Here is a 24,714-nt window from a genome sequence, read left to right on the forward strand (position 1 = left end):
TGACATAACTGATTAAAGTCCTTTCTACATGTAAGGTGCTATGATTCAATAAAGTTCATCAGTAATTTAAAAGTGTGTATTGTCTTTAGTATTTACTCTGAGCTGCAGTATATTTGGTGACATCATTTTGTATATGTTGCATTAATTATACCAAAATTCTACGAGGTAGGTTTGTTATGCACATTTGTAACTGAGAAACCAGAGGTTAGAGGCATTAATTTGTCTGAGATTATGTAGATAATGAATTGTATACCCAGAATATGAACGCAGATCTGCCCTGCTCCCTGTGTTGTGTACTCTGAAGCTCAATTAGGCTATAAATCAGATAATCTGAGCCCTTGGAAAGCCTGGATTCCCTGTAACACTAGCAACCAGTTCTATGTTATTGAGCAAACATCACAATTCTTACTAGGTTGTTTGAAGATTTTAGGTTTCTATAGGCTGCTCTTGACCATCCTGGTGTTGGCTCAGAAAAATTCCAAATAAAATCTTGTACCCTAGCTGAAAGAATGTTAAAACCAAAAAAGAAATGCTTCAATCTTAAGATTTATGGGAGAATAACTACTGGGAGAGTAACTCAGAAATGCATAAAAACCTAATGTGGTCTTTTCCATTTTTCCCTATGATTGTCTTACCCCTTTGCAAAAGGCACAGATTCTGTTTTTAATAGCTGTTTGCAATTTCAGCTCAGGTCTTGTTATAAAGTTTACATTTAAAGGTTTACAGTGGTACCAGATTCAGTCTAAATTTGAAAGTAGCTGTGGGGGAGATGACTTTAACATTTCCCCAGGGAAGTGGACTGGAAAATTGCTGGAGAGTGAACTGTAGGGAACAATCTTGAATTGGTCTCTTGGGTTAGACATAATTACCTAATGGATTTTCCATCTCTCAAAATTTTAGGAAGGAAAAAAGTGCCTTAAAAAATAACAACAAAAATGTGAAACCGGCAACCTCTTCCATTTCTCTTCAGGACTATAAACTTCTGCCCTCCTGTCGAGCTTTTGAAGAATGGGTGTATATTGGGGTAAAAAGAAGCCAGGGGAACACATGTGGGAGAGAACTTAGTTTGATGTGTGATCAAAAACGCATGAATTATAGAGCTCCATTTCTCCTTTGTAAATCATCAATGAATTTTGAGATTCCTTTTTGTTCAAGATTGTTTTGGATACAGCTGGAACCATATTGTAATGAACAATATAGCATAATTATGGTTGAGCATTTTATTTTTCCATGGAATGAGAAGGTATTTGTTGATTCCTTTAACTGTTTTCATACCAGGGCTTTCTGGCCAGCAGGGCCCGTTTTGTAGTATATATTTTATATCATATTTTATATTCTATAGTTTTCACCCAAAATATTCACATCTGTATCCCCTCCTTGCTTGGAATTTTTTAGTGTCCAAGAACATTAAACCTAATAAATCCCAATACGTTTTCTGTTTCAATGTGATTTATTATTATTCAGCATACCCCAGGGACAACAAAGTATCTACTTGTTCTCTTATTATACTTTTATTATTTGCTCTGGGAATAAGTATGCTCCAGTAGAGGGATTCATCCTCTATGATCCTAGGTACACTCATTGAAAAAGTGTGCGTGCTTGCTCTGTACATAATGTATTACACTTGAGGTGGTCCTACAAATGAAACATCCTAAACCGTTGCTTTCTAGAGGGAGAGAAGCATGTCATTTTCAGGAGAAACTAAAACAGCAGGAGCCTTGAGAGATCAAAGGGTTATGAAATTCAGACCAGAGCGTTGTCACCTTGGCTTCAAGGACCTAGAGAGACCATGTGAATTAGTTATAGCCTTGATCAGACTAAGAAGTAGTGATCAAACTGGGTATGATGGATGGCATGAGCAGAGGCCCAGGGCTGGGAAATGCAGTAGGAAGAGACTGCATGGTTTCATTTGATTGGAGTTCTGGTTGTGTGGAAGACGGATGTGGGAGAGAATATTGGTGCTGGATTTTGAGGAATGCTGGATGTCGGGAAGGAAGCTTGAATTTTATTCACTTGGCAGTGCATCATTGTGGACTGCTGATTATTGTAGAATTATCTGGAGAAAGCATGCACAGTGAGTTGGAGGGACCTGGGAGCACAGAAAGAGATGTGCCATAGAGGCAGGTGAATTAAGATGAATGGTAATAACTGATGATCCTCAAGCAGGTGGAATGGACATGGGGACGGAGACCAAGGACTATGGAGGGAGAATCAACAACATAACTACTATTTTCATATGGAAGAAAAAAGATAAAGGGTTAGAGGCTATAAGACAAGGAGAGAGTTGGTGGCTTAACAGAATTAAGTGACAAAGGAGGAATGTGGTGTGTGTGTGTGTGTGTGTGTGTGTGTGTGTGTGTGTGTGTGTGTGTGTATTTAGCTGGAATTCTTTGTGCAGAAAAGAACTGTGGCCAGGCTGGTGTCCTGTCCAATCATAATCTGACACATCCTTAGCACCATAATCCTGGAAAAACTGTTTTACCTCTGAGTGTTTTTAAGCATGCATAAAATATATTTTTAACCCTTAGATTCATTATTCCAAATATTACTTGTTTAAGAGAATAGAGAATGGAATGGTTCAAATAGTTCTCAGAAAGTAAGAAATAGGAAGAACAGGAAATACAAGATGGAAATAGATCCATTTTTTTTCCTCCTGCAAAAGATTTAGACTCTTGACATTTAAAACGGAAAAGCACAATTTGAATGAATGATGGAAAGGTATGTTAATTAGTTGGTGAGGAAACAGAAGATTTCCTCTTGACACTTAAGAGGACAATAATTTGGGGCAGCACCTATACTGGCCACATTTATAATTAAGGCCAATAGAGCAATCGTTAATAAATAGGAAATGTGCTGAAATTTCCAGAGATCACACTAATAGATTTTCAGTGACTTTTGCAAGCTAAAATGGGGAGCTGTGCTTTCAGGTTCCTGTCTTTACTTGCTATATGGTAGATACTACAAGAAGAGTTCCACTTTGGGGAGGTGGTACAGATATATTTAGACTCAGAACTTAGAACTTCAGAAAGGACTGAAATCCTTCTCTACGTCTAAAAACTTGTAAATAATTGTATGACTTCTAAGCTACTTGAAATGTTGAGTTGCAATCAATTGGTAGGGAACGGGGGACCTGCCATTGAAAACAGATGGATTGAACTTTGCTAAATGCCAGAGGGGATCTAAATGACCTCCCCAGTGTTTAAAAGAGACAGTTATCAACCTGCTTTTATGTCTTCCTTTTGGTGTTTTTCATGTAAGAGGTGGAGAACAGAAGATGTGGTGGGGGTGTTTTTAAGATGAGGTTGGAGTTTGCCCTCAAGTCTTTCAAAGATGAGACAGTTTTACTTACCAGGGAGAGGATCTATTACACCCTGAGCAGCTGCTATTTTTGAGGCAGGAAAGTGAAGCTGGAGAGCTTTGTACAGCTGTCATGCAGAATTCTAAGCACCCATTTGATAAAACCTGTCAGTGTGACCTGGTTTCTTGGGCAGAGGCAGCTGATGGTTGTTGCCTCTTTCCCCTCTAGTCCTCTTTCGTCAGTTTTGTTTTTATTTTCCCTTAGGTATGTGCCAGATTTAGCATCTTAGAAGTAGTGTGTGTGTGTGTGTGTTAGGAGTATCCATTTATATGATGGAACTCAGACTTCTATCTGTCTTCCAGGACACATATTCAAAAACATTTTTGACCCAAGGCTCTCAAAAGTTTACCCTGTAGGGAAAAGAAAGAGTAAAAATCCTTATCAGCTTTCTTATTTGCTTATAAAAGTGGTAAGGCATGAAATTGAAACAGATGGCATAAAAATAACTAGATTTATCTTTCTTAGTTGAAGTTTGCTAACAATTTCTTTAACATCTTTCTAAACTCTCACTTTCAGTAGTCTTCAAGGGCCTCTAAAGCCCTATGGATACATGCATAAGTGTTAACCAGTCCTCAAGCAGGTGTGTTACAGGAAATGTGTCTCAGACTAATTCAAGGCTCATGATCTAGACCAGGAAGCCTATATTATGTATCTATAATAAATAGATTGTAAAGTTAATACATCACCTGGTCCCTTGTCTACCCTGAAGTTGACACAGTGTAGTTACTATCTTATGTTATACCCAAGGGGATATGTGTTTTCATGGCCTCTCTTTGATAAGTTAATATGGACTTTATAACATCCTTAGATAGAAGAGTTGAGACAATTTTCAGAATTGCAAGCTGACTGTGTATGCCAACACATAGGACATCAGATAGACAGCAAAATAACTTAAGTAATGGGTATCCTATTCAGTTTTTGTCTGCAGATATTAAACAGTTTGAATAGCTGGGGAAAAATTGTTATATCATTATCTGTGGGTAGTGTGGTGATAGTTTATTATAGGGCAGAGTTACTGAAAGAGAAAGAGCTGTATCATTATTCATATTTAAAAATGCTGTGACAATGTACTACTTCAGATAAGTGTTGTTCCCATAAATCATCTCAAATCTCTGTACTCAGGGGAATTTTGAAAAGATAGTATTTTCAGAGGCAAAATTATTTCAATTTCTTCATGGGAGGAATTTTAGAATGTAAGGAGGAATTTGTCCAAGCAAGAAAGCCATTTTTTTAGTGTCTGTGTTCACATCATTAAATAGAAAAGGTACAAGGAATACATCAAGTTTAAATATATCTTAAAGTATTTCTTCCCAGCCTGGGGCCTCAGACCTCCAAGTAATTAGAATGTGTGACTGACATGAATTATTTGTAGTCTGAATCAAGTAAAACTAGATTCCCTCCACTTTGGAGTATCAAAAGGGCCTCTTAAAAAGGATTGGGAACTGTGCTCAGTAGTACGGACAGTATTCTCTCTTTGTCTTTTTATTTATGAATTTGTGTACTAAAAATATTACCATTTGATATTTCAGCCCATTTCAGAATAACACAACAAAATTACAGTCACCAATTGAGCTCAGTTCAGTACAACATTCAATCTAATGGCCTTGGAACTTCCAAAGCTTTTTTTATTCCTACCCCTCGGTGGCTGTGTGACTTATATATTAATACTTGATGGTTCGGAAGATTTCTTTTTGAAATCAGAATAATGCTGCAACTAAGAGATATGTCAAATGTGCTTTGAGGCTTCAAATTAATTCTTTGACCTACTCATCATAAATAGTTGGATGGCAAGGAATTTTAGCCATTCCTTTTATTAAGGATTCCTCAAATTCATGTCTTCTACTCAATTATCTCATTTAACTTATGATAACTTCTTTTCCCTGCATTTCAGGTGTTTTTATTCCTATGTTGTTTTATTTACATATATATGAGAGTATGCATATATATGTAGTATACACATATATACATATATATATATTTGTATAAACAGAGTCCAACTAGCATTTGCAATTTTGTGCTATTCTGAGGGGAGCTGAGCTGATGTGTCATATATATATATATATGCTTTTAAATATATACATGTATATCTAAACAAAATAATATGGGAATAAAAACTATGGGGAAATATTATATATAAACACACACACACACACATATATATACATACATACATACACATATATGTGTGTGTGTGTGCATATATATAGAGAGGGGGGGGAGGGAAATAGAGGGACACAGAGAGGGAGAATAGATGCAGGTACAAACACACATAGCTTTTTATATGTGCATAGGTTATGTCTCTAGAAGAATAAATAGATCGGGATATTATTTTGCTTCCATCTGACCTAAAAAGCTTTAACAAGGCCTACCATGTTAGATTAGTTTTCACTTTCCATGGTTGTGTCTGGAAAGATGGAATAGTGGCAAGAACCCCTTAAGAAGTTAGCAATTAATTGGAAATTCTGTTGACTAGGTCATGAAGTAGATTAAGACCTCTTCATCTGTCCTTGACTGATGATGCTCATGTGTGGATTTAATAGCCTTCAGAATTCTTCATCTTTCCTTCTCCTGTATTTTTTTTAAATAATTAACTGTCTCTTTCTAAAAGGGATTTGAAAGCATGTACATTTGAAACAATGAGTCTCACTATTATGTATAATTGCAGTGCACCAATAAAAAGTTTAAAATTCAATTATATATAATTTTATATATAAAATTTTTATAAAAATTTTGAAAATTATATATAAGTTTGAATGGATCTTTTGAGGACTGGATAGAAAGAGCAAGTATATACCTTCCCTTATAAAATTCAAGAAGTTGCTTGGAATATCAGGCTCTTTCCATCTTAACTCAGAATCGGAGAACCAATCTTGAACTGTTACAAGATATTTATACGGGAACCTTGGATTGTCCTTTTCTCAGAAAAGAGTGTCAGACCTTTTAGTGATATATCCAAAGTCTTGAGGAATTAAACAAAATCATTTCCTCCTCCAATGGAATTTTGCCAGATCTTTATGAAATAGGACAGAATGGGAAATATATTTAATAATTCAAAAATATAGAAAATGAATCGAAACAAGTTTTATTTTCATAATTATCTGGGAATTCAGTTCATGTCCTTTTTAAAAAAACTAGAAGATAGCATATGGTACTGGGATAAGAGCAGGGCTAGAAAACATTCCCAGAAAGAGGAATGGAATGCAGAGTGCATACGTTTGAGTCAGCAGCACCTAGTCCAAATGTAAATGGTTGCAAGTTCTTCTGAAGGATTGTTGTTGGTGCTGTCACAGGAGTGAAAAAAGCAATTATACTCTTCGAGGAGGCCACCAGACTCTCTTCTAAAGGGCTTCTTTAGCACTGTTGCCCTACAACCATCTTTTTTTCTTGATTTCCCTTCTTTATTTTTCCTCTCTTTGTAGCTAGGTATTAAGCCCCACAATGTTTATTCTATACATTGAATGTTGAGCACATCCACTTGGGCATCCTCAGCAACTTTTCCCCCCACTGTGCAGAGACCTGTGCTGAAGAGCTGACCCTCTGTAGGGTTGAACATCTCTGTATTAACTCAGCCTGTTAACTGCCATTGAAAACAGATGGATTGAACTCTGCTAAATGCCAGAGGGGGTCTAAATGACCTCCCTAGTGTTTAAAAGAGACAGTTATCAACCTGCTTTCATGTCTTCTGTGCACCATGATTCTTATGGTCCGATCCAACATTTCATTTTTCAATTCATGTAACCTAGTTTTCCTCAGGATGGGTGTGTACTATCCCAGTTTGGAATCATACATGCAGTGTTTGCCCTTATGTCACAAATGATAGGTGTAAATTAGAAATTTATATCTTAAAAAATATTTCATATTAGTGTGATGGGAACAAGAATTGTATCTCTACTTGATGCAGATTTTAAAGGTTTGTGAAAAGTTGTTCATCCTATTTCTGAAATTTCCTTTTTGATGTGAATGCCTAAGATCTGAAGATTGGATTTTCTGAGTAAAATTGCATTTATTCTACACTGTTGTTTTATAGTAAATGTAGCATTTGAACATAGGTATAACTTTAGCTTAATTCTAAATGCTTAAAAGTGAACTAAGAAATATTCTTCCAGTATATTTCCTGCCAGTGTTGATCATATCCTACTTTCTATTGCATTTAAACTTACCTTTTTAAAATTGTGGTTTCTTTCTGTAGCTACATTTCTAGGACTCCCAACATTAGGGACCTATCTGTGTTTGATATTCACTTTTAGGACAAATGAAAGCAGATATATACTGAACTACTCCTGAGTTGGAGTCAATCTGCAAGAGACACAGCGCACAAGGAAGAAGCGCTACCAGGTGGATTCATTACCCTAATTTTACTGGCTGAGAAAGTGATTAGTAGTAAGGTAACTTACCCATAGCCTGTCTTCATGTTTGAGCTCTTGGCCACTCACTGCCATCCAGCAGTCTCATTTGAACTCTGTTTTGCCTCTTCTACCTTGTGCATTCTAGATGATATGCTGTTGACCTTGGATACTTTAATGATAGAAATGAAAAATAATAGGACAAGCCAAAGAACATTGGCCACAAATGCTGGTGCTTACTTCATATTTGTGTGCAGAACACTGTGAGCCTAAATTCTGAACTGTGTTTCCTTGTTGCACACTTCTCAGGGGAGCAGAGTTTACTTCACTGCCTTGGTTCCCACAAATGAAAAACAGAACATGAATAGTTATCTAGAGTGCAAATGAAATATGTATTGAAGTGGTTAAATGGTAGAAACCAGTCTTGGGTGGTTTTAAGGACATTAAATCATCTCTGTCCCTTCGCCTGAAACTATGCATTTAGAAGGAGGTGAACCAGTAATTCTAAATGACCACTGTCACATACCATACACTTACTGTGGGTGAAATGAGGTTGCTATTACCATGGAAATAGTTTCGTTTTCTCCTTTTTGGAGTATAAACACACATAGATCGAATATAGTTCAAGTTTGCATTTCACATTTGTCTTTTCTAAGTTCATTCTACAAAGACAAGGACAGGAGGGAAATACTAGTCATGTAGCCTTAGTGTTATTCCATTGGCTCTCTTACACCCAGCTCTTTGAGGATGTCCTGGAACTTAGTTGTCACTAGATGATGCTGGCAACTTTCCTTAAGGACAGTCATGGTGAAAGATTAGATGTCTTTCTTCTTTAGTGTTGCCATTCAAAGATTGACACATTCATTTCAACTTGGATTTGAAATCTATATCTCGTTGGCAAAGAGGATTCCAAGTCAGTTACTCCTTCAGAGTGTAAGGATGTAATTCTGTGACTATCCCTGGCACTCAGTAAAAAATAAATAAAATAAAAGGAAGAAGAAGAAATGAAATAATTTATAGGCCAAGTGTGTAGTCATCACCATGGCTCCCTGGAGTTTTTTATGCTGAGGTGTCCTTTGCAACTTACTGCATGAGTTAGGAGGACTACTGAAGAATCAGCTGTAGATGGTCCCACTACTTAAGGGATTGGAGGTCTATATTATTTGAAAGACAAAAAAAGGAAATTATTATTGCCTATGCTTGGCTACATTAACAACAAAAATTGTTGACGAGATTAAATGGAAAGAACAAAATTTGGCTGCCCTTTTCCCACTGTACTCCACTGGACTCCCTTCTCTGTTTCGCTTCTCCTTCTTCCACCCTCAAATATCAAATGAATGCCAGACGCTGTACTGGTACCTGTAAATATTTTGTGAATGGAGCAGACCTCTTTTCCTGTCTTCACAGAGTCCCAGTTTCATGGGGAAGACAGATGAATGAACAGGAAATCACAATATGGTATTCATAGTCTCTGAGAACATTCTAGTGCTGGGGAAGACACTTAGGTTGGGTGCCCCAGATCATTAGAGCTGCTTTAACACAAGCCATTACACAAAGTAGCCTGTAAACAACAGAAATTTATTTATTTACTTTTCATGGTTCTGAAGGTTGAGAAATCCAAGTTCGACACACTGGCGGATTTGGTATCTGGTAAGAGCCCATTTTCTGGCTCATACATGGCACCTTCTGGCTGTGACCTCACATGGGACCTCTTTCAGAAAGACACTGTCCACACCCATAAAGGTTCTGCCTTTGGAGTTTAGGTAACAGCCTTTGAATGTGGAGGACACAAATCTTCAGACTATAGCAATGGGGAAAGGGCAGGAGATCCCAGGCTTCTTTTCTCCTTCTCTGCATTCTGTCTTTCTCTTTTTCCTCCATCTCTGTTGTTATTTGAACTAAACTTCAGCACTTGTCCCAGCTGAAATTATGGCTTCAATAACTACTTTTTGTTATTAAGCATAAGATATAATTTGTAATATTTTCCTCCAAGTCTTGAACTTAGAAGATTTATCTCCATTCTACTTGCTTCTTTTAGAGGCATGTCCACTAGTTTTTCATTAAGAGAAAGGGGTAATAAATAAGCCACATTTCTTTTCAGCATTTGTCGAGGTAGCTCTCTGAGCAATTCCTGCTGTTTATTTCATTCTCTGGTTGGAGAAACTGGCCTCACTATGAAAAATAATGTCCAAATACCCTTGAAACTATATTTTCCTCTTTAGTATGGGCAGAACCTAAAGAAGTGTCTTAAGGACTGAAATGCTATTTACTCCATGTTTGACACGTACAAATCCTCCTTGATAAAATGTCATTAGGGAGGCATATTGAGCTGTGTGGCCTCAGCTGATAGGTACTTTTCAGCTTTTATCACTGTCTGTGTCGGAAAATTAAGTGTAATCAAGGGTGCTTTCATTCCTTTATTAACTCTAGTGGGCATATTTTATATTAAGAAATTTAGTACAACATTTTGCCTTGGAGAAATGTGTATCCCTTTCTGCTCTAACAGCCTCAGCCTTCCCAGTCTGGAGTGCTGAAGGCTTGGAAAGGCCTTATGCCTGCTCCCTGGTTGAAAGCTGTCTGCTCAGGATGACAGCAATTGTTTTCAGAGACTCAATTCATTTATAGTTCTGTTTTGCTGAAAGAAAATATCTTCCAGTTGTAGGGGTGGTGACCATTTGCCAGAAGTTTTATAGAAATGCCAGCTGAAATTTGGGGTGTGCTTTCCGGGTGTCTTGTGCTGATTCCACCTGACGACATTCATTCTCTGTGATTCATGCTCCATAATTCTCAGTTAACTCTGGCACATCATCCATGGAGTTACATTCCGTGAGCAAATGGCCCATTAGCATGTGTCTGTGTGCCGCCCTGTGCTCATATAAATCTTCTGAAGAACTCTGGACTTAGCCACTGTTCCTGCCTAGCGTGCAGAGGCATGGAAGGCTGCTGGCCTGACACTGCCTTGCCTGTCCTGTGGCCACAGAAGCTCCCTAAATTCCCACCCTGTCTACTTTTGTACCAGCACATTCATTGAAAGTATTCACTGGAAAAGATATCAGCTTGACATTTGGGAATTTTCTCATATTCTTATTCAGGAAAGAAAAGAAAAAGGGAGATAGAGAATTCTTATTGATCTGTATGTGCCTGCACTTGTAAAAGATTAAAATAATATAAAGACTGATATTGTGAGCACATTCTTTCTTGTTCTTGAAGAATTTCTATGTGGAAATCCCCAGCCAGGAATCTAATTAGTTAACTTTAAGGATAAGAAGAGAGTGATAGGTGTGTCTCCAATGGGGACAAGGGGTGAGAAAGCACAGCAGCCTGCACAGGGCACAGATGTTAGTAGAGGTTCTTGGACCAAGAACAGCAGCTTGGGAACAATTGCTGTTAGGAAGGAACCAGCGGCAGTGGGTGATGGTAAGTGATCCCAAAGAAACAGAGCTACCAATTAGACCTCTCACCTCCTGTGTGTTTGATTTAGCCTCTTAATCAGATGCTGAAATATGGTTTTACCTCGAAGTATATTAAAGGCACTTAAAAAGAAATCTTTAATTCTGACAGTTCTCATCAGAAGCTATTGATCAACGTTATTTATTTACAAAGACTCCTTATGTTAGGCTAACACCCTAAAATCCTTGAGTAGTCCAAGTCTGTGAAAATTCTTTGTGGGACTGCATAAGATTGTATCCCTGCAGGATGACATGTATGAACATGTGCTCATTGGAACTCAGAAATTGGTTCCTCATTCATTTCCTTATGCAGGCAATTAGATTATTGAAAACTCAGGTTCTTCAAATTTTAGAGTACATTGTTAGCATTATTGTCCTTTTCTTTTTGTGGTGCTGGGGGTTGAAGCATTATTGTATTTTAAGATATATAGAGAATTTAGCTCTAAGTCCCTCTTTTAAAAAGTAAACAAAATCAATTTATCCCTTAGAGATAAAATGGGAAGGAAAACAAAGACTGGTTCCAACTTTGTATTAGCAATCACTGTCATTACATTATTTCATTTAATCTTAACCTTGTCACACAGCTTAATTATACTCATTTCACTTATGGGGAAACTCGATGCTCAGAGAGGCTTAGGAACTCACCCAGGGAAACACAGAAAAAGGCAGAGATGGATTTTCAATTTAGATCTATCAAAGCTGATGCCTGTATTTTTTCCACTACCCATTAGTAAAGCCACTGAACTAGTTGGTGACAAAGAGTATGGGCTAGGTCCCAGGGCCTTAACTCTCTTAAATATCTCTCTATTATTTCCACATATTATTGTACTTAGTTTAGAAACATTTGAACATTCGTGCTTATTTTAAAGAATATTAATATTAATATAGAATCCTATTCTTAATTTTTAAAAAGTAAAAACTTACTTGAGGCTATCATATCAAAATCTACCCCCTCTCATTCTTTTTAATATTTGGCTCTTTGTATAAAAGTTAATTGGGGTCTCAGACGCATCACTAACTTAATTTTAATCTCTGACATTCTTCTGTATTTATTTCTTTTCCGTTCAGATGATAAGTATGCATTTGGGGTTACCCTGATTAATGTTTTACACATTTCTCCAGGCATTCATGGAAAATTGACTAAAATACAAGTTACCCTTGGCTTCAGAAAACTTCTGATTGGCATTTAGAACCATGCACAAAATATACCCCTTAGTAAGCAATGTTCCACTTTCAATTTTTCTTCCTTTTAAGGAAGGAAGAGGAAGAGGGGTCATTTTCATAGGAGATTTTGATCACAGTAAAGCTAGACCATGATTTGAAATTTTTTTTCTATTTCAGTCTTTTACCTGGTATAGGAAGAATTAAAAAATAGATGTATTCAGGTGTTTTTTACATGATGAGCTGGAATGGAATGCAGAATCAGCTTTTTCCCCCCTCTTCATCTCAGAGCTAAAATATCACCATATCTTAAATTGCCTTGGGTCAGAACACTCTTTGTTGAATTATTCAACAGTTTGAACTGGTAGAATTAGAGGATTCATTAGACTGAAGGTCAAAAGTTAAGTTAAAAACATTTCCTTATAGTTATGATATGACTCATAATGTTGACAGTCCAGAAAGGCTGCTGGAGCTGAGAGATGTGTGGTCTTAATGAGCTAGAAACTCTTTGGCTTGGCCATTTAGCCCCCCAACTACTCAGGAGTGCCCTGAATTCAAATCATGTAGGTCTACGTTCAGACGTGCAAGCAACTATGCAAGTACGATGTCCTCTGATTCTTTTCACAAAAAGTTGAGAGTCAAAAGTATCCCATTGATATATTTTAATTTTCTTGGTTTTAACTGACATCTCATGAAAGAATGAACCTGGCTCACAGAGTTCGAGCAAACAGAATATTTCTTTTCTTCAATTGAACTTTAAGTTACTTGTTGGAAGAGCCTTGACTTGAAGTTGTAAAATGGAAACTATATGAAAGGAAGAGCAGGAAGAAAAGACTAACATTTAACAGAGGCATGAGATGGGAGGGAAAGGGAGAGAAAAGGGAAATTGCATGGAAATGAAGGGAGACCCTCATTGCTATACAAAATTACATATAAGAGGTTGTGAGGGGAATGGGAAAATAAACAAGGAGAGTAATGAATTACAGTAGATGGGGTAGAGAGAAAAGATGGGAGGGGAGGGGAGGGGAGGGGGGATAGTAGGGGATAGGAAAGGTAGCAGAATACAACAATTACTAATTGGGCATTATGTAAAATTGTGGATGTATAACCGACGTGATTCTGCAACCTGCATTTGGGGTAAAATTGGGAGTTCATAACCCACTTCAATCTAATGTATGAAATATGATATGTCAAGAGCTTTGTAATGTTGTGAACAACCAATAAAAAAAATAAAAAATTAAAAAAAAAAAGAAAAAGATTTCTCATTAGAAGTGATGGCAAAAGAAATGATAATAATAATATTGTGCATGTTCCGAGTACCAAGCTCTCTTGGGCCATAAGATATTTACCCATCTTTTTTCCAATACAGTTGTATGTATAGAGCACTTAGTATTAATTATCACCACTTTAGACACGGGGGACATGGTTTGCAATCTCCACACCTCACCACTCTTCCCATTTGGCACTTTACTTGAAGCATTAGTTGTTGGTTTGGATGCTTCAGAAATAACTGGTGGTGAAGCCCTATGTGGAATGAGATTCTGACCTTGGCTGTGGCCCTTGTCCTCGCCAGGTGATTGGTGACATCTTGTGGATTTGAAAGGTAAAATTCCAAGCTGCCAGGGGGGTGATAACTCTGAACATCATTTGGTAAATATGACCACTTTCAGTTTTCAGAATACATTGTCTCCTGGGCTTCAAATATATTACCCTACCATGGTTTTCCTCTATCTCACTGGCCTATCCTGCTTGATCTCCTTTATTGACCTTCCTACCAAACTCTAAATTTTCAAAGTGTTTCAGAGTCTGAACTCAGGCCGTCCTCTTATCTATAATATCCCCTACACCTCTAGGGAGGTCGTCTAGTCTATTGGTTCTAAGAACTTTCTATACTCCTACGTTTTTATACGTAACTGAACTCTCATGAGTACCTAAGGGACATCTACAAACGTGGCGGAAGAAAACTTACTTTTCCCACCATGGCCCTAAATCTGCTTTCATTTGAGTCTTTCCAGTCTTTGTAAATAGTACCACTCTTCAACTAATTTCTTAAGCCCAAATTCTAGAAGTCATCCTTGATTCCTCTCTCCCTTATTTCCCATGTCCAATCCATTAGCAAATCCTATCTGTTTTTACTTTCAGAATGTCTCCCAAACCAGAATACTCCCCACCGTCTTTACTGTTCCCACTGTGTTCAGGCTCTCCCCCAGATACTCCTGCAGCAGCCTCTGCTCCTTGCCTCCAGTCCTGCCCTGCGTTGGTCCATCCTCCACGCTGAGCCAGTATGTTCATCTGACCAGATCTCTGACAGTTTACTTAAAAACTGCCAGTGGCTTCTGTTGGAGAGTATAACAGACTCTATGCCATAACCTCAAGGTTCCTTCCTACTCTGATGTTATCTTCCTCTGCTGAGCCCCTGGTATTGGGTGCCACACTAACTTTATCTGCATCTTGAATCTCTCAAATGTTCCTGCCTTGCCACCTCTACCTCTGCTGCTCTTCTGCTTCCTGTTCCTCCCAGGTTTGCTCTGCTGTTCTGTCCTCACTGGTGTCTAGACTCCTTCCTCCCAGCAGCCATTTCTGACCACCCTGGCTAAAACAGTTTCTCCTCTGTCACTCTGTTAGGATGATCCTCTATCACTCTCTTCATTGCACATTTTAGTGCTTAAAATGATCTGTGTTTGTATTCTGCTCTCAGCCTCCCACCACAAGAACTTTAGTTCCTTGAGGAAAGGGAATCTGTCTGCCTGCTTCACTGCTCTACTCCCCAGTTCTCAGAAGGGTGCTTAGTACATAGTAGCTGTCCAATAAATACTGGTTGACTGACTGATATTTAACACTCAGCATTTTTCTCTTCATTTCTGTAGCCCTTTTGATTTATCCTTTGAAGAAAGAAATAACGATTTCCTTTGATATGCTGGACTGAGTAAATTGGGTTTGCCCCATTCATCTGAAGAAATTATGCTGCCAGATCCCATAAATCTTTTTAATGTAACTTAGCTTTTTCTGCCATCCTCTAAGTTCTCACTTTGGGATAGGATTTATTTTATGTTGCAAAACTGTTGTGCCATTTTTAAACTGGTGTGTGACAACTTTTGGAAGTTGACTCTACTGATTCCTTTCACTTCTGTCATGGATTGGGACTTGTTGGCTATGAGACTGCTGCTTTTTCTGATGGCTGTAAAAGAATTTAGACCAACTCTCCTAAGCAGTCTTTGTCTTCCATCTCATTTTTTTTCTGAATTGCAGAAGAAAAAAAATCTCTGGTTTATGCATTGAAGAGCTCTCTTTTTTATATTTTTTTCTAAAGTCCTCATATCAGATGTGGACATGATGATGGGAAGAAGCAATGAAGCCCCTGTAAGGCATTGGAGGGAAATTGAGGGGGTCCCATATTCACTGTCCCATGTGCCTGTGGGAGTCTCCTCTGGCTGGAAACCAAGCAGGGAAGAAATCTACTATGGAATACAGAGTGGGCTTTGCCAACCTTCTGGTTAAGGATTCTCTATCCCAACATAAACCTTGCATTCCTATAACTACTTTTGAGTTCCTGAGTAGTTTTATGAGTTACTGAGTAGTTGTGATGATGGGAATTTGGATGGGATGTTTGGGAAGATGAATGAGATGAATTGTATGCTCGGGAAGCTCCTAATTAATAAATACAAAAATAATCAACATAAAAGGCAGAATATGATTTGAACCATAACATAGAAAAAAAGCAAGATGCAATGGATGTTTAAATGGGGGAGGGGTACTCATATGCAGGTTGGAGGTAGAATGCAAGAGAATGAAGAGGGAAAGTGGCATAGGAGAGGGGCCACTTGAAGAGGACATGTGGCGTGGGTTGGGGCAGCCCAGAGAAAAGGTTTCACAAATAAACAAAATGTTAAGGAAGGGTATCCTCAGGTATCCCTCCTCTGGGTTGTTGTTTAAGACCTTGGAAAACACCATTAAAGAAATAATTGCCAAGGAAGTGTGCTAGACTTTTTGCAAAAGTAAGATCTGATGAGCCAAATGGAATGTTCATCTGCAGAGCTGCCATCCAGCTGACAGATGGAGACCTGGCCCTGAGCCCTGCCCAGTGTTGTGTCTGTCAGCAGGGAAGCAGGGGAAGCCCCACCCATGGCCCCTGAGGGCTGGGTTTCCCACAATCAGATTTTCTTACAACTCCTTGCACTCTTTTCCATAACTGGCAACCCTCCCCAACCACTACTTACCTCCTGTTTTTTCCTTAAATCTTCTATTTTGCTTAAATAAATCTGATCCTATCCTAAACAATAGTATCTTTAAAATCACAAGTCTGATGTACCAGTTGTCTGTGTTCCAAAACTGTAAATCCACTGCATTAGTTTCATCTATTATATATAATGATGCCAAACTGTTTATAGAGAACTTGTATATTTTGCGTTTAAAATCATTTTAGCTTTTGGAGAGAAATAAAATAAATTCTTCAGCCTCTTTGTAGCAGTCCAATTAAGTCCTTCCCCCTTCGTCTCCTCTCTTTCTGATTGCCCTCCCCTTCCACAGTCTGTAACATTCTGAGCCTGCAGGGATTGTAGAGGACATAATAAAAAAAGATCTTAGTATTTTAGGATTTGAAGTGCAATGAAAGGAAATTACTGACACACTGAATCGCCATTTAATGGGAGATGGTGATATCGATCTGGTAATGTTTCCTGCAGCCCTAGTTGTAATAACTGTATAATATCACACACTTTATCAAAATAATTTAAAAGCCGGCAAATGAAGTTGTTATGGAGCCTCTGAGTAAAATGAAATGAAAGTCAGAGGGTCTAGAAGATGGTGAGGGAGGAACAGAAAGGCCTGTAGGACTACATTATAAGACTATGAAGCTCTGGGTCAGAACAGATTTCTGGGGGTTAAGTTGATGTCTACATGGGGCTGAATTTCTTGGACACTGATATTTTTCAGAGTGTACAAAATGACACCCTCATCTCCTCATTTGCTTTAGCCATTTTTCTTAATGGATCTAAGTTAGCATGTGAATTTGCTAAACTTGTAGAATTTGATTATTAGAACACTTCTGGTATCACAAAGAGATTTTACAAGGAGTGTGTTATTAGCAGGTTGCAAGCCAAGTGCAGAACTCAACACATTGTTTTTTATAGCCCATAAAGAAATGGGTGGTCTTACCAAAAATTTAATGAAATTGTGATGGAATTCTTCAGCTTCTTTATTAAAAAATTAGGTTTTAATATTCCTGGAACACTATTATTTTAATCAGCTTGTGCTCTGATTATCCTTCATAGGTACTAACATTTTTGAATTTTGAAATTTATGCAGTATAATTTCTACATTGTTTTCTTTGCATGCATGATCTAGAACTTGACTACATAGAGTTGAGGAAGATTCCTCTTTTGTTTAGGAAATAAACAGGTATTCTTTTATTACTATAATACCATAAAATGTACTCTAAAGCCTTCTGGATTTTGTTCTCCAATTAAATATTCCTAATAACTTGGAGTTATTAGATTTCTAATAACTAATAATTTGATTTCATATGAGTGACAAAGGGGGTTTTCTAAGAAATTAAATAGAACAAATTAATTTTAATGTTGGGTTAAATTTGGAGACCCAGGTTTTTCTTAGCATTTCAAAAACATTAATTTACTTGACTACTCAGGCTTATTCTCAAACCTCATCCTCTGTAACTGTGATATACCAATTGTAAGACATTCTTTAACAATTAAGCAATTTGGGATTTCCTCTAGGAAACATTTTGGCCAAGAGCATAAACCTTAAAGACTTGTTACCTACTAAGAGACTTTCTATAATATTGTATTTCTGTGTTTCCTTTACGAATCTAAGGAGATAAATGGAATATTTTGATCTTAAAATCATTTAATAGTCTTCATTTGGCCATTTTTTTGAACCCAGAGGAAAATAAAATATTGAATTCTTGACTTTTCCTTTGACTGTGGGCATACCACTTTTCCAGGCTTTTATGTGTTTATTTTGCTGTATTTGCTCTATGGATGCTAACGTAAAGAACGTTTCACAGCTGTTGGAAACCTTTAGATTTTTATGAACAGTGACTTTGTAAATGAGGATTTTGAGAAGATATGTTTTAAAAGAGGTCCCATTCACTCACATACATGATGTATGCTTTTGCATTTTAGTTATGCTTACTGGGTATTTACTGCAACCTGAATACACACTGCAACAATAGCAGAGACTTCTACTGCAGTGTGTGTCATCAACCCTAAGCCCTGATTTCCCAGGCTTCCCAGCTACCACACTGAAAGAAGGTGCTGCCCCATCCCTGTCCATCTCTCTGTTAGGGATGCGGTCATCCTAAGCAGACCCTCATCTCCCATCTCTTGCTGAATTACGGCCACAGCATTCTCTAGGACTTCCATGTGTCTTTTCTTTCTGGCTAGCAATGAAGCCACAAAGCCAGAATAATTTCCCAATTTTGGTCACTTTCAACATTTAACTCCCTCATTACATCAGATCCAAACTTCTGTGTCTGAATTTATAATGCTGTGATTATCAGCTTGAAGTTCTATATTCACCCTTACTTATTTCCCAAATCCCAACAGCCCTTCTGCTCATGTCTCTTCTATTAATTGGCAAACATACAAATATATGCAAATTCTTCTACCATAATTCTTCTGTAAGCTCAATTATGAACCCCTCCTCTCAGCTTTTCTGGAATCTATTTCCTTTTTTTTTTTTACTCCAAATGTGTCTATTCTGTAATATTTTCTAAAATATTTATTAATGTATTTATTGATTGATTATTAACTTCCTCATGTATCTAAATGCACTTACTTTTCCTCACTTCTGAGGACCACATTTTTTTGGGGGTGGGATTGAATCTAGGGGTCCTTTACCACTGAACTATATCTCAGTCCTTTTTGTTCTAAATTTTGAGACAGGGTGTCACTAAATTGGTTAGGACTTTGCTAAGTTGTTGAGGCTGGCCTTGAATTTGGCATCCTCCTGCCTCAGCCTCCCAAATCTGTGGGAATACAGGTGTGCCCCACCATACCCAACTCTGAGGATGGCATTTAAGTTTCTACCACCTAGTTAACATGTAACTACCAACTGATCATTTATGTGCTGTATAACATTAAAAAAATTTCCAAATGTTCATTTTGATGACAGTGATGCTTAATTTAAGACTTATAGACTTATATATATTTTTGTTTGTGTCACAACCTTTTATTTCTAAGAATCCCATTTTTCCAGCAACTGTCCAAACCTATAAAATGAAGGATTTGGATTAAGTGTATATCTTTAGAATACTTTCACCAATGAAATTGGAATAAAATTAAGAGTACACAGTTAAACTTATGTTTATGCTGTCATATGGATGTAATACATATGACACAAGACCTTCGGGGGGTGGGGTTACTAGGGAGTTAACTCACAGGCACTCAACCACTGAACCATATCCCCAGCCCTATTTTGAATTTTATTTAGAGAAAGGGTCTCACTGAGTTGCTTAGTGCCTCACTTTTGCTGCGGCTGACTTTGAACTCAAGATCCTCCTGCCTCAGCTTCCTGAGCTGCTGGGATTATAGGCATGTGCCACTGTGACCAGCCTGAGGTCCGTTTTTTTGTTTTTTTGTTTTTTTTAAGATCCCTGTATCTTCTCCCTCATTAAATCAAGAACTGAATGTGAAGAGGATGTTGCTTTATTGTTAAATGATGGAATGCATTTTCTGTTAAGAAATTTTCTGTGTTTGCATCTGCCTTGGCAAATAGTCCTGAACCAAAGGCTTTCTTTAATTCAAATTATTTTACAAAGCAATGCCTTACACACTATTTTAAAAATTTCTATTATTATTTATCAGTCTAGCGATGCAAAATAGTCATGGATTTATAAAATCATAGAATGTTAGACCAAACAGAACATTAATAATCAGTTTTTATCAGAATTTTGACCTGTTTGAGACTGCAAGTAGACATTTTGCTTTGTTCTGTGTGGCAGACTAGGTGATTGTTGGAAATCTTCGCTCCTTTTCCTTATCTCCATAGGAGGAATGGATATTAGACTTGAACTTGCACCTTGCTTTGGCTTCTGGTTGGTAGAATCTACTTCTGATATGGCCATGTGAATTTCTTTGAGCAATGGAATGTCAGTATTCATGATACTTGGAGAGGCATGAAACATGTCTTGTTCTTTTCCATTATCATGAAACCTTCCCTAGATAGCTGCTTCCCTTCAGCATGGGTGCCTGAAGGGAATGTGTAGAATCTGCACTGAGAAATCAAGGCCTTGCTAATCCCCTGCCCGCTCCTTTTCCCTCCCACCCCTCTTCCCTATCTAGAATTCATGGATTAGCAGGATGGTGGAATGTGATGGACATCATTATACAAAGTACATGTATGAAGATTTGAATTGGGTGTCAACATACTTTATATACAGAGATAAGAAAAATTATAGTATGTGTATGAAGATTTGTAATGAAAAAAAAGAAACAACAACAAAGTACATGTATAAAGACATAAATTGGTGTGAATATATTTTACATACGGAGATATGAAAAACTGTGTCCTATATGTGTAATAAGAATTGTAATACTTTCCACTGCTGTCGTGTATTTAAGGAAAAAAAAAAAAAAAGAAGTCAAGGCCTGCTAAGACTACACACTGAAGCAGAGCTACTGACCTGTTTAAATCACAGCGGAGTTGTGAACCCATGAATGTGGAAAAGAAAATATTTATTATTGTATTATATTGAGTTTGGTTACTTTGTTATACAGTATTATTCTAACAATAGCTAACTGATAATGTTCTCATAGGACAACCGTATTTGTTACAAATAGTTTTGATTTCTATTATAAACTTCCTTGACTAACTCTCTAAAGTTTTTTTCTGACTTCATAGACACCCCATTTTTTATTCTAAAACAATCTGGTGCTCATTATTCATGGGCTGCTTGTACCTATAGCTCACCCCTCAGTGTGCCCACAAACTTTTGCTCCCACTGTTTTAGGTTCTTCTGCAGTTGTAGTGGTGCTTAAATTTGTTAATACCAGTTGAACTTATATGTTTTTATGAAATACTATGTAAATTAGTGAAATTCACATGGGGAGATCCGCTTCTATAAAATTGTGTAAAATGCTAGGAAAAGCTAGATTCCAAAAGTTCCTATGAAATCATAATATCCATAGAATGCTTTGTGAATATCTCTAAGTTTTACTTTATTTTAAAGAATGCCTAATTAGAAATCCTAGGCAGTTACCCCTGTGTGCTGTTCATGCAAGACAGTGTTGAAATTCCAACCAGAAGAAATACACTCACATGCAGGGGAGGTGGGATGGAGAAGTGGACTTGGCCCTTCTCAAGTGACTGAATGAACTCATATGTTTATGTATTTTATGTTAAAAAATACATGTTTGAAGAGTGATTTATTATTTAATACATGTTTAAGATTAATTAAGCAATTACCAGATTAGAGGATAGCTTTGTTAGGAATATCACCTTGAAGCTTACTCTCTATAGAAAAATGTTGGGATATTTATGAAGTCTCTGACTTTGGTATAAACATTTTCTCATGCTCATTCTTAATTATGGTAATTGTTAGAGGTAGGCGTATATTTGAATGCTCTATACCTTTATCATTTTGCTGGGCCTCTTTGGATTTTCCATGTGCAATTTTAGGGCCATATTTTTTTGTTCATTAAATCTAGATATCTCCTTAGATAATCTAAACTAATGGGAATGCTAGTAAATGGAATACACACACTGCAACAAGACTTGTGAATAAACTCTTCTTTGTGGCAGGTATTTGGGATCAAACCCAGGGCCTTACATGCGGTAGGCAATCTCTCTACCACAAGTTAACACTCCCAGCCCATGAAACAATTCTAATTTTGAACTCCATTTGCACAAAGTTAGTTTGTAACCTGCAGTGATTCACATTAGGTCTTCCTGTCATTAGTGACAATCAGAAAAAAATATGGCTCCAAAGTGAGGCACATTTCTCTGGAGACCAGCTCATCTCTAAAGAGAGTATGTCTAGAGTATAATACATGCTGATCGTGTCCTGTTCATTCCTACATTTTTCTATCTTGGATGGCTTCCTATCCTCTGGTGATAAGTGCCATTTTGGATCTGCAGAACATAGGAGTGCCAAGAGCAGCTGAGAAAATGAGAGCTATACCTCTTAAATATAAAATGTCTGTAACAAACAGATGAATCCCTAGCATAAATCATGTAAAGGTGATCCAAGAAAAGACAATATCATTTAAAATCATATTACTGTGCCTTTTATCTAAGAATTTACAGGCCCTTTTGTGCTGTGCATAAGATGAACTTAAGGTATGCATTTAAGCTTAAATGTTTATTAGGCCCTACTTGCCTTCTGTCCATGCTGTGATCAACTCCTGTGTAGTCCATCCTCCCCCTTCACTGACTGCTGAATGTCTCCTCCATAGGTACAAAGGGTTAAGAGTAGTTCCATTTGGAGACAAAGCCCTAAGAATTGAGGGCACATTATCCCTCAGGACTAAGCAGGAACATTTAATAAATGTCAATAAGAGGGAAGTTCTGGAGGGAACCTGAACAGCACATTTGCCAGGAGAGACGGGTGAAATCCCTTTACAACCTCTATCATAATTCCTTTACAACCATGCTACCCTCCCACTCTTAAATAGCAAGGGCTATCTACATTTCTCCATCACAGAGGTTCTTTACCATCTTTGGAATCAGTCGCCAAATCTTTTATATTCAAGCAGCTTAATATCCTTTGCACATATCCCTCTTTTTTTGAACAATTGTAAGATTAATTATAATTATTTAGTTTACTGAACATAAACTGTTTAATTTAATTTTATGTGTTTTACATGTTTTAATTCTCTGTCTCTCTTCTAAAGAGGAGTTTCTTTTTATATTCCCATTAAGCAGGAAAAATAACAAAATAGAAGAATGTTTCTCCAAGACTCATAGCAAGTTGGTTGTGAATGAGGATTTGAAGCCAGTCCAGTCTTAAACCAGAGCCCATGAGCTCAGTTATCTTGCCCTATCAAATCAAATCATTATGAAATGATCTGTGTTTCTCAAGGAAAATATATTTGTAGTAAAAATTAGAAAAAAATCATTTTTGCTTTAGATTTTGCATGGAATCATAAGGAAAAATAACTTTAGCATTCATTTAGTGCTGAAGCCTCCTTCCAAGGAAGTACCCTTTAATGATTTGCTTAGAAGAGATCCAAGACATGTTCTGAGATTCTCTGACTCTCTGACTAGCTTTTATATCTTGTCATACAGATTTAATATCACAAAGTCCCATTCTTATAGCAATCATGAAGGTTGGGCATAGAAGGAAAAATAATCTGATAGAATTGGATGTGAGTGCTGTGAAATACCTGTTTTTTAATACTTAAAACATATTTGGAATCAATTCAAAAGGCAACTTTTTTTCTGTTGTTTGAAAAGCATCATTTAAGAAATACATTCAGTAACTAATTAGTGGGAATAGAATGTTAGACAATTGTGTCTATCCCTTTTTCTGTGTTGCTGTTGTCTTGCTTCAGGCCAGAATTATTGCAATAGCCTTCAAAATGGCTTTTCTGTCAACATAACCATTATCTGTCATTGTCACAAGCATGACCTTTCTCAATCACAAATATGATCATGTTCCTCTTTCCCTTAAAACATTTCAGAGGTTCTCATAACTAACTGTGACAGAGTTAACTCATCTCCAGGGCTGTTCTGGTTTGGGCCTGTCCATCTCTTCAGCTTCGTCTCTTTTTGACCACTCCCTCACCCCCATACATACTACTGTGGTCTGGCCTTACCAATTTTGCTTGCCCTTTCTGGAGGTGCCATGCCATTTCATACCCATGTGCTTCAAACACAGCTCCTTGCATCAACACTGCCCTTCTCTTTCCTAGTATTTTATTTATTTTTAACCTCAGTTCTATTTTTTAAGCAATTTGTTCTCTTTGACTTAATAATTTCATTTCTGAGAACCTTTTTCAATGCAACAAATATTTATGTGCAAATATGTTCATTGCTAATACTTAAAATAGTGAACTCCAATATTTTAAGCAACTGAAATACCTAATGGTAAGGGAGTTGTTTAAGAAATACCATGAAGTATTACACACCCAATAGATTGATATTTTTACCAATATTTGATAACATAAGAGATCTATAATATTATATTAAGTGAAAAGAGTCCAACACACACATATGTATTTCCATTTTTATATTTTGGTGTCTGTGAATTTGTTAAGTTGGGAGGGGAAGAGAGTGCAAAACATCATTGGAAGGATGTATTTTAAAATTCATAGAAGCTCTTTGAGTGACAGGATATACATGGTTTTTATTTTTTCTTTATATTCTCACTTATTATTTTTTGTAAGTTTCCACAAGTGTGGGTGTATATTGTAACCAAGGAAAAAATTTTGATTAAACACATGCA

At 37.1% G+C, this 24,714-nt stretch overlaps 1 protein-coding gene across 6 annotated transcripts in view; it reads left to right on the top strand.

Moving 5' to 3' along the window:
- Positions 1-24,714, top strand: part of Fat3 (FAT atypical cadherin 3) — a 600,104-nt gene that overhangs the window by 28,947 nt on the left and 546,443 nt on the right. Inside the window, exon 1 of one of the 6 annotated variants that reach the window (XM_078046860.1) lies at positions 1,881-2,074. The exons of 3 other annotated variants lie outside the window; for them this stretch is intronic. In XM_078046860.1, the coding sequence (XP_077902986.1) occupies positions 1,900-2,074 (175 nt within the window). In that variant the 5' untranslated portion in view covers positions 1,881-1,899. Of the gene's footprint in view, positions 1-1,880; positions 2,075-24,714 lie in introns of those variants that run through there. 2 more of the 6 variants (XM_078046861.1, XM_078046858.1) reach the window with 2 other exon arrangements.

This window comes from Ictidomys tridecemlineatus, chromosome 4, assembly GCF_052094955.1.
Source record: "Ictidomys tridecemlineatus isolate mIctTri1 chromosome 4, mIctTri1.hap1, whole genome shotgun sequence".
Lineage (NCBI taxonomy): Eukaryota > Metazoa > Chordata > Mammalia > Rodentia > Sciuridae > Ictidomys > Ictidomys tridecemlineatus.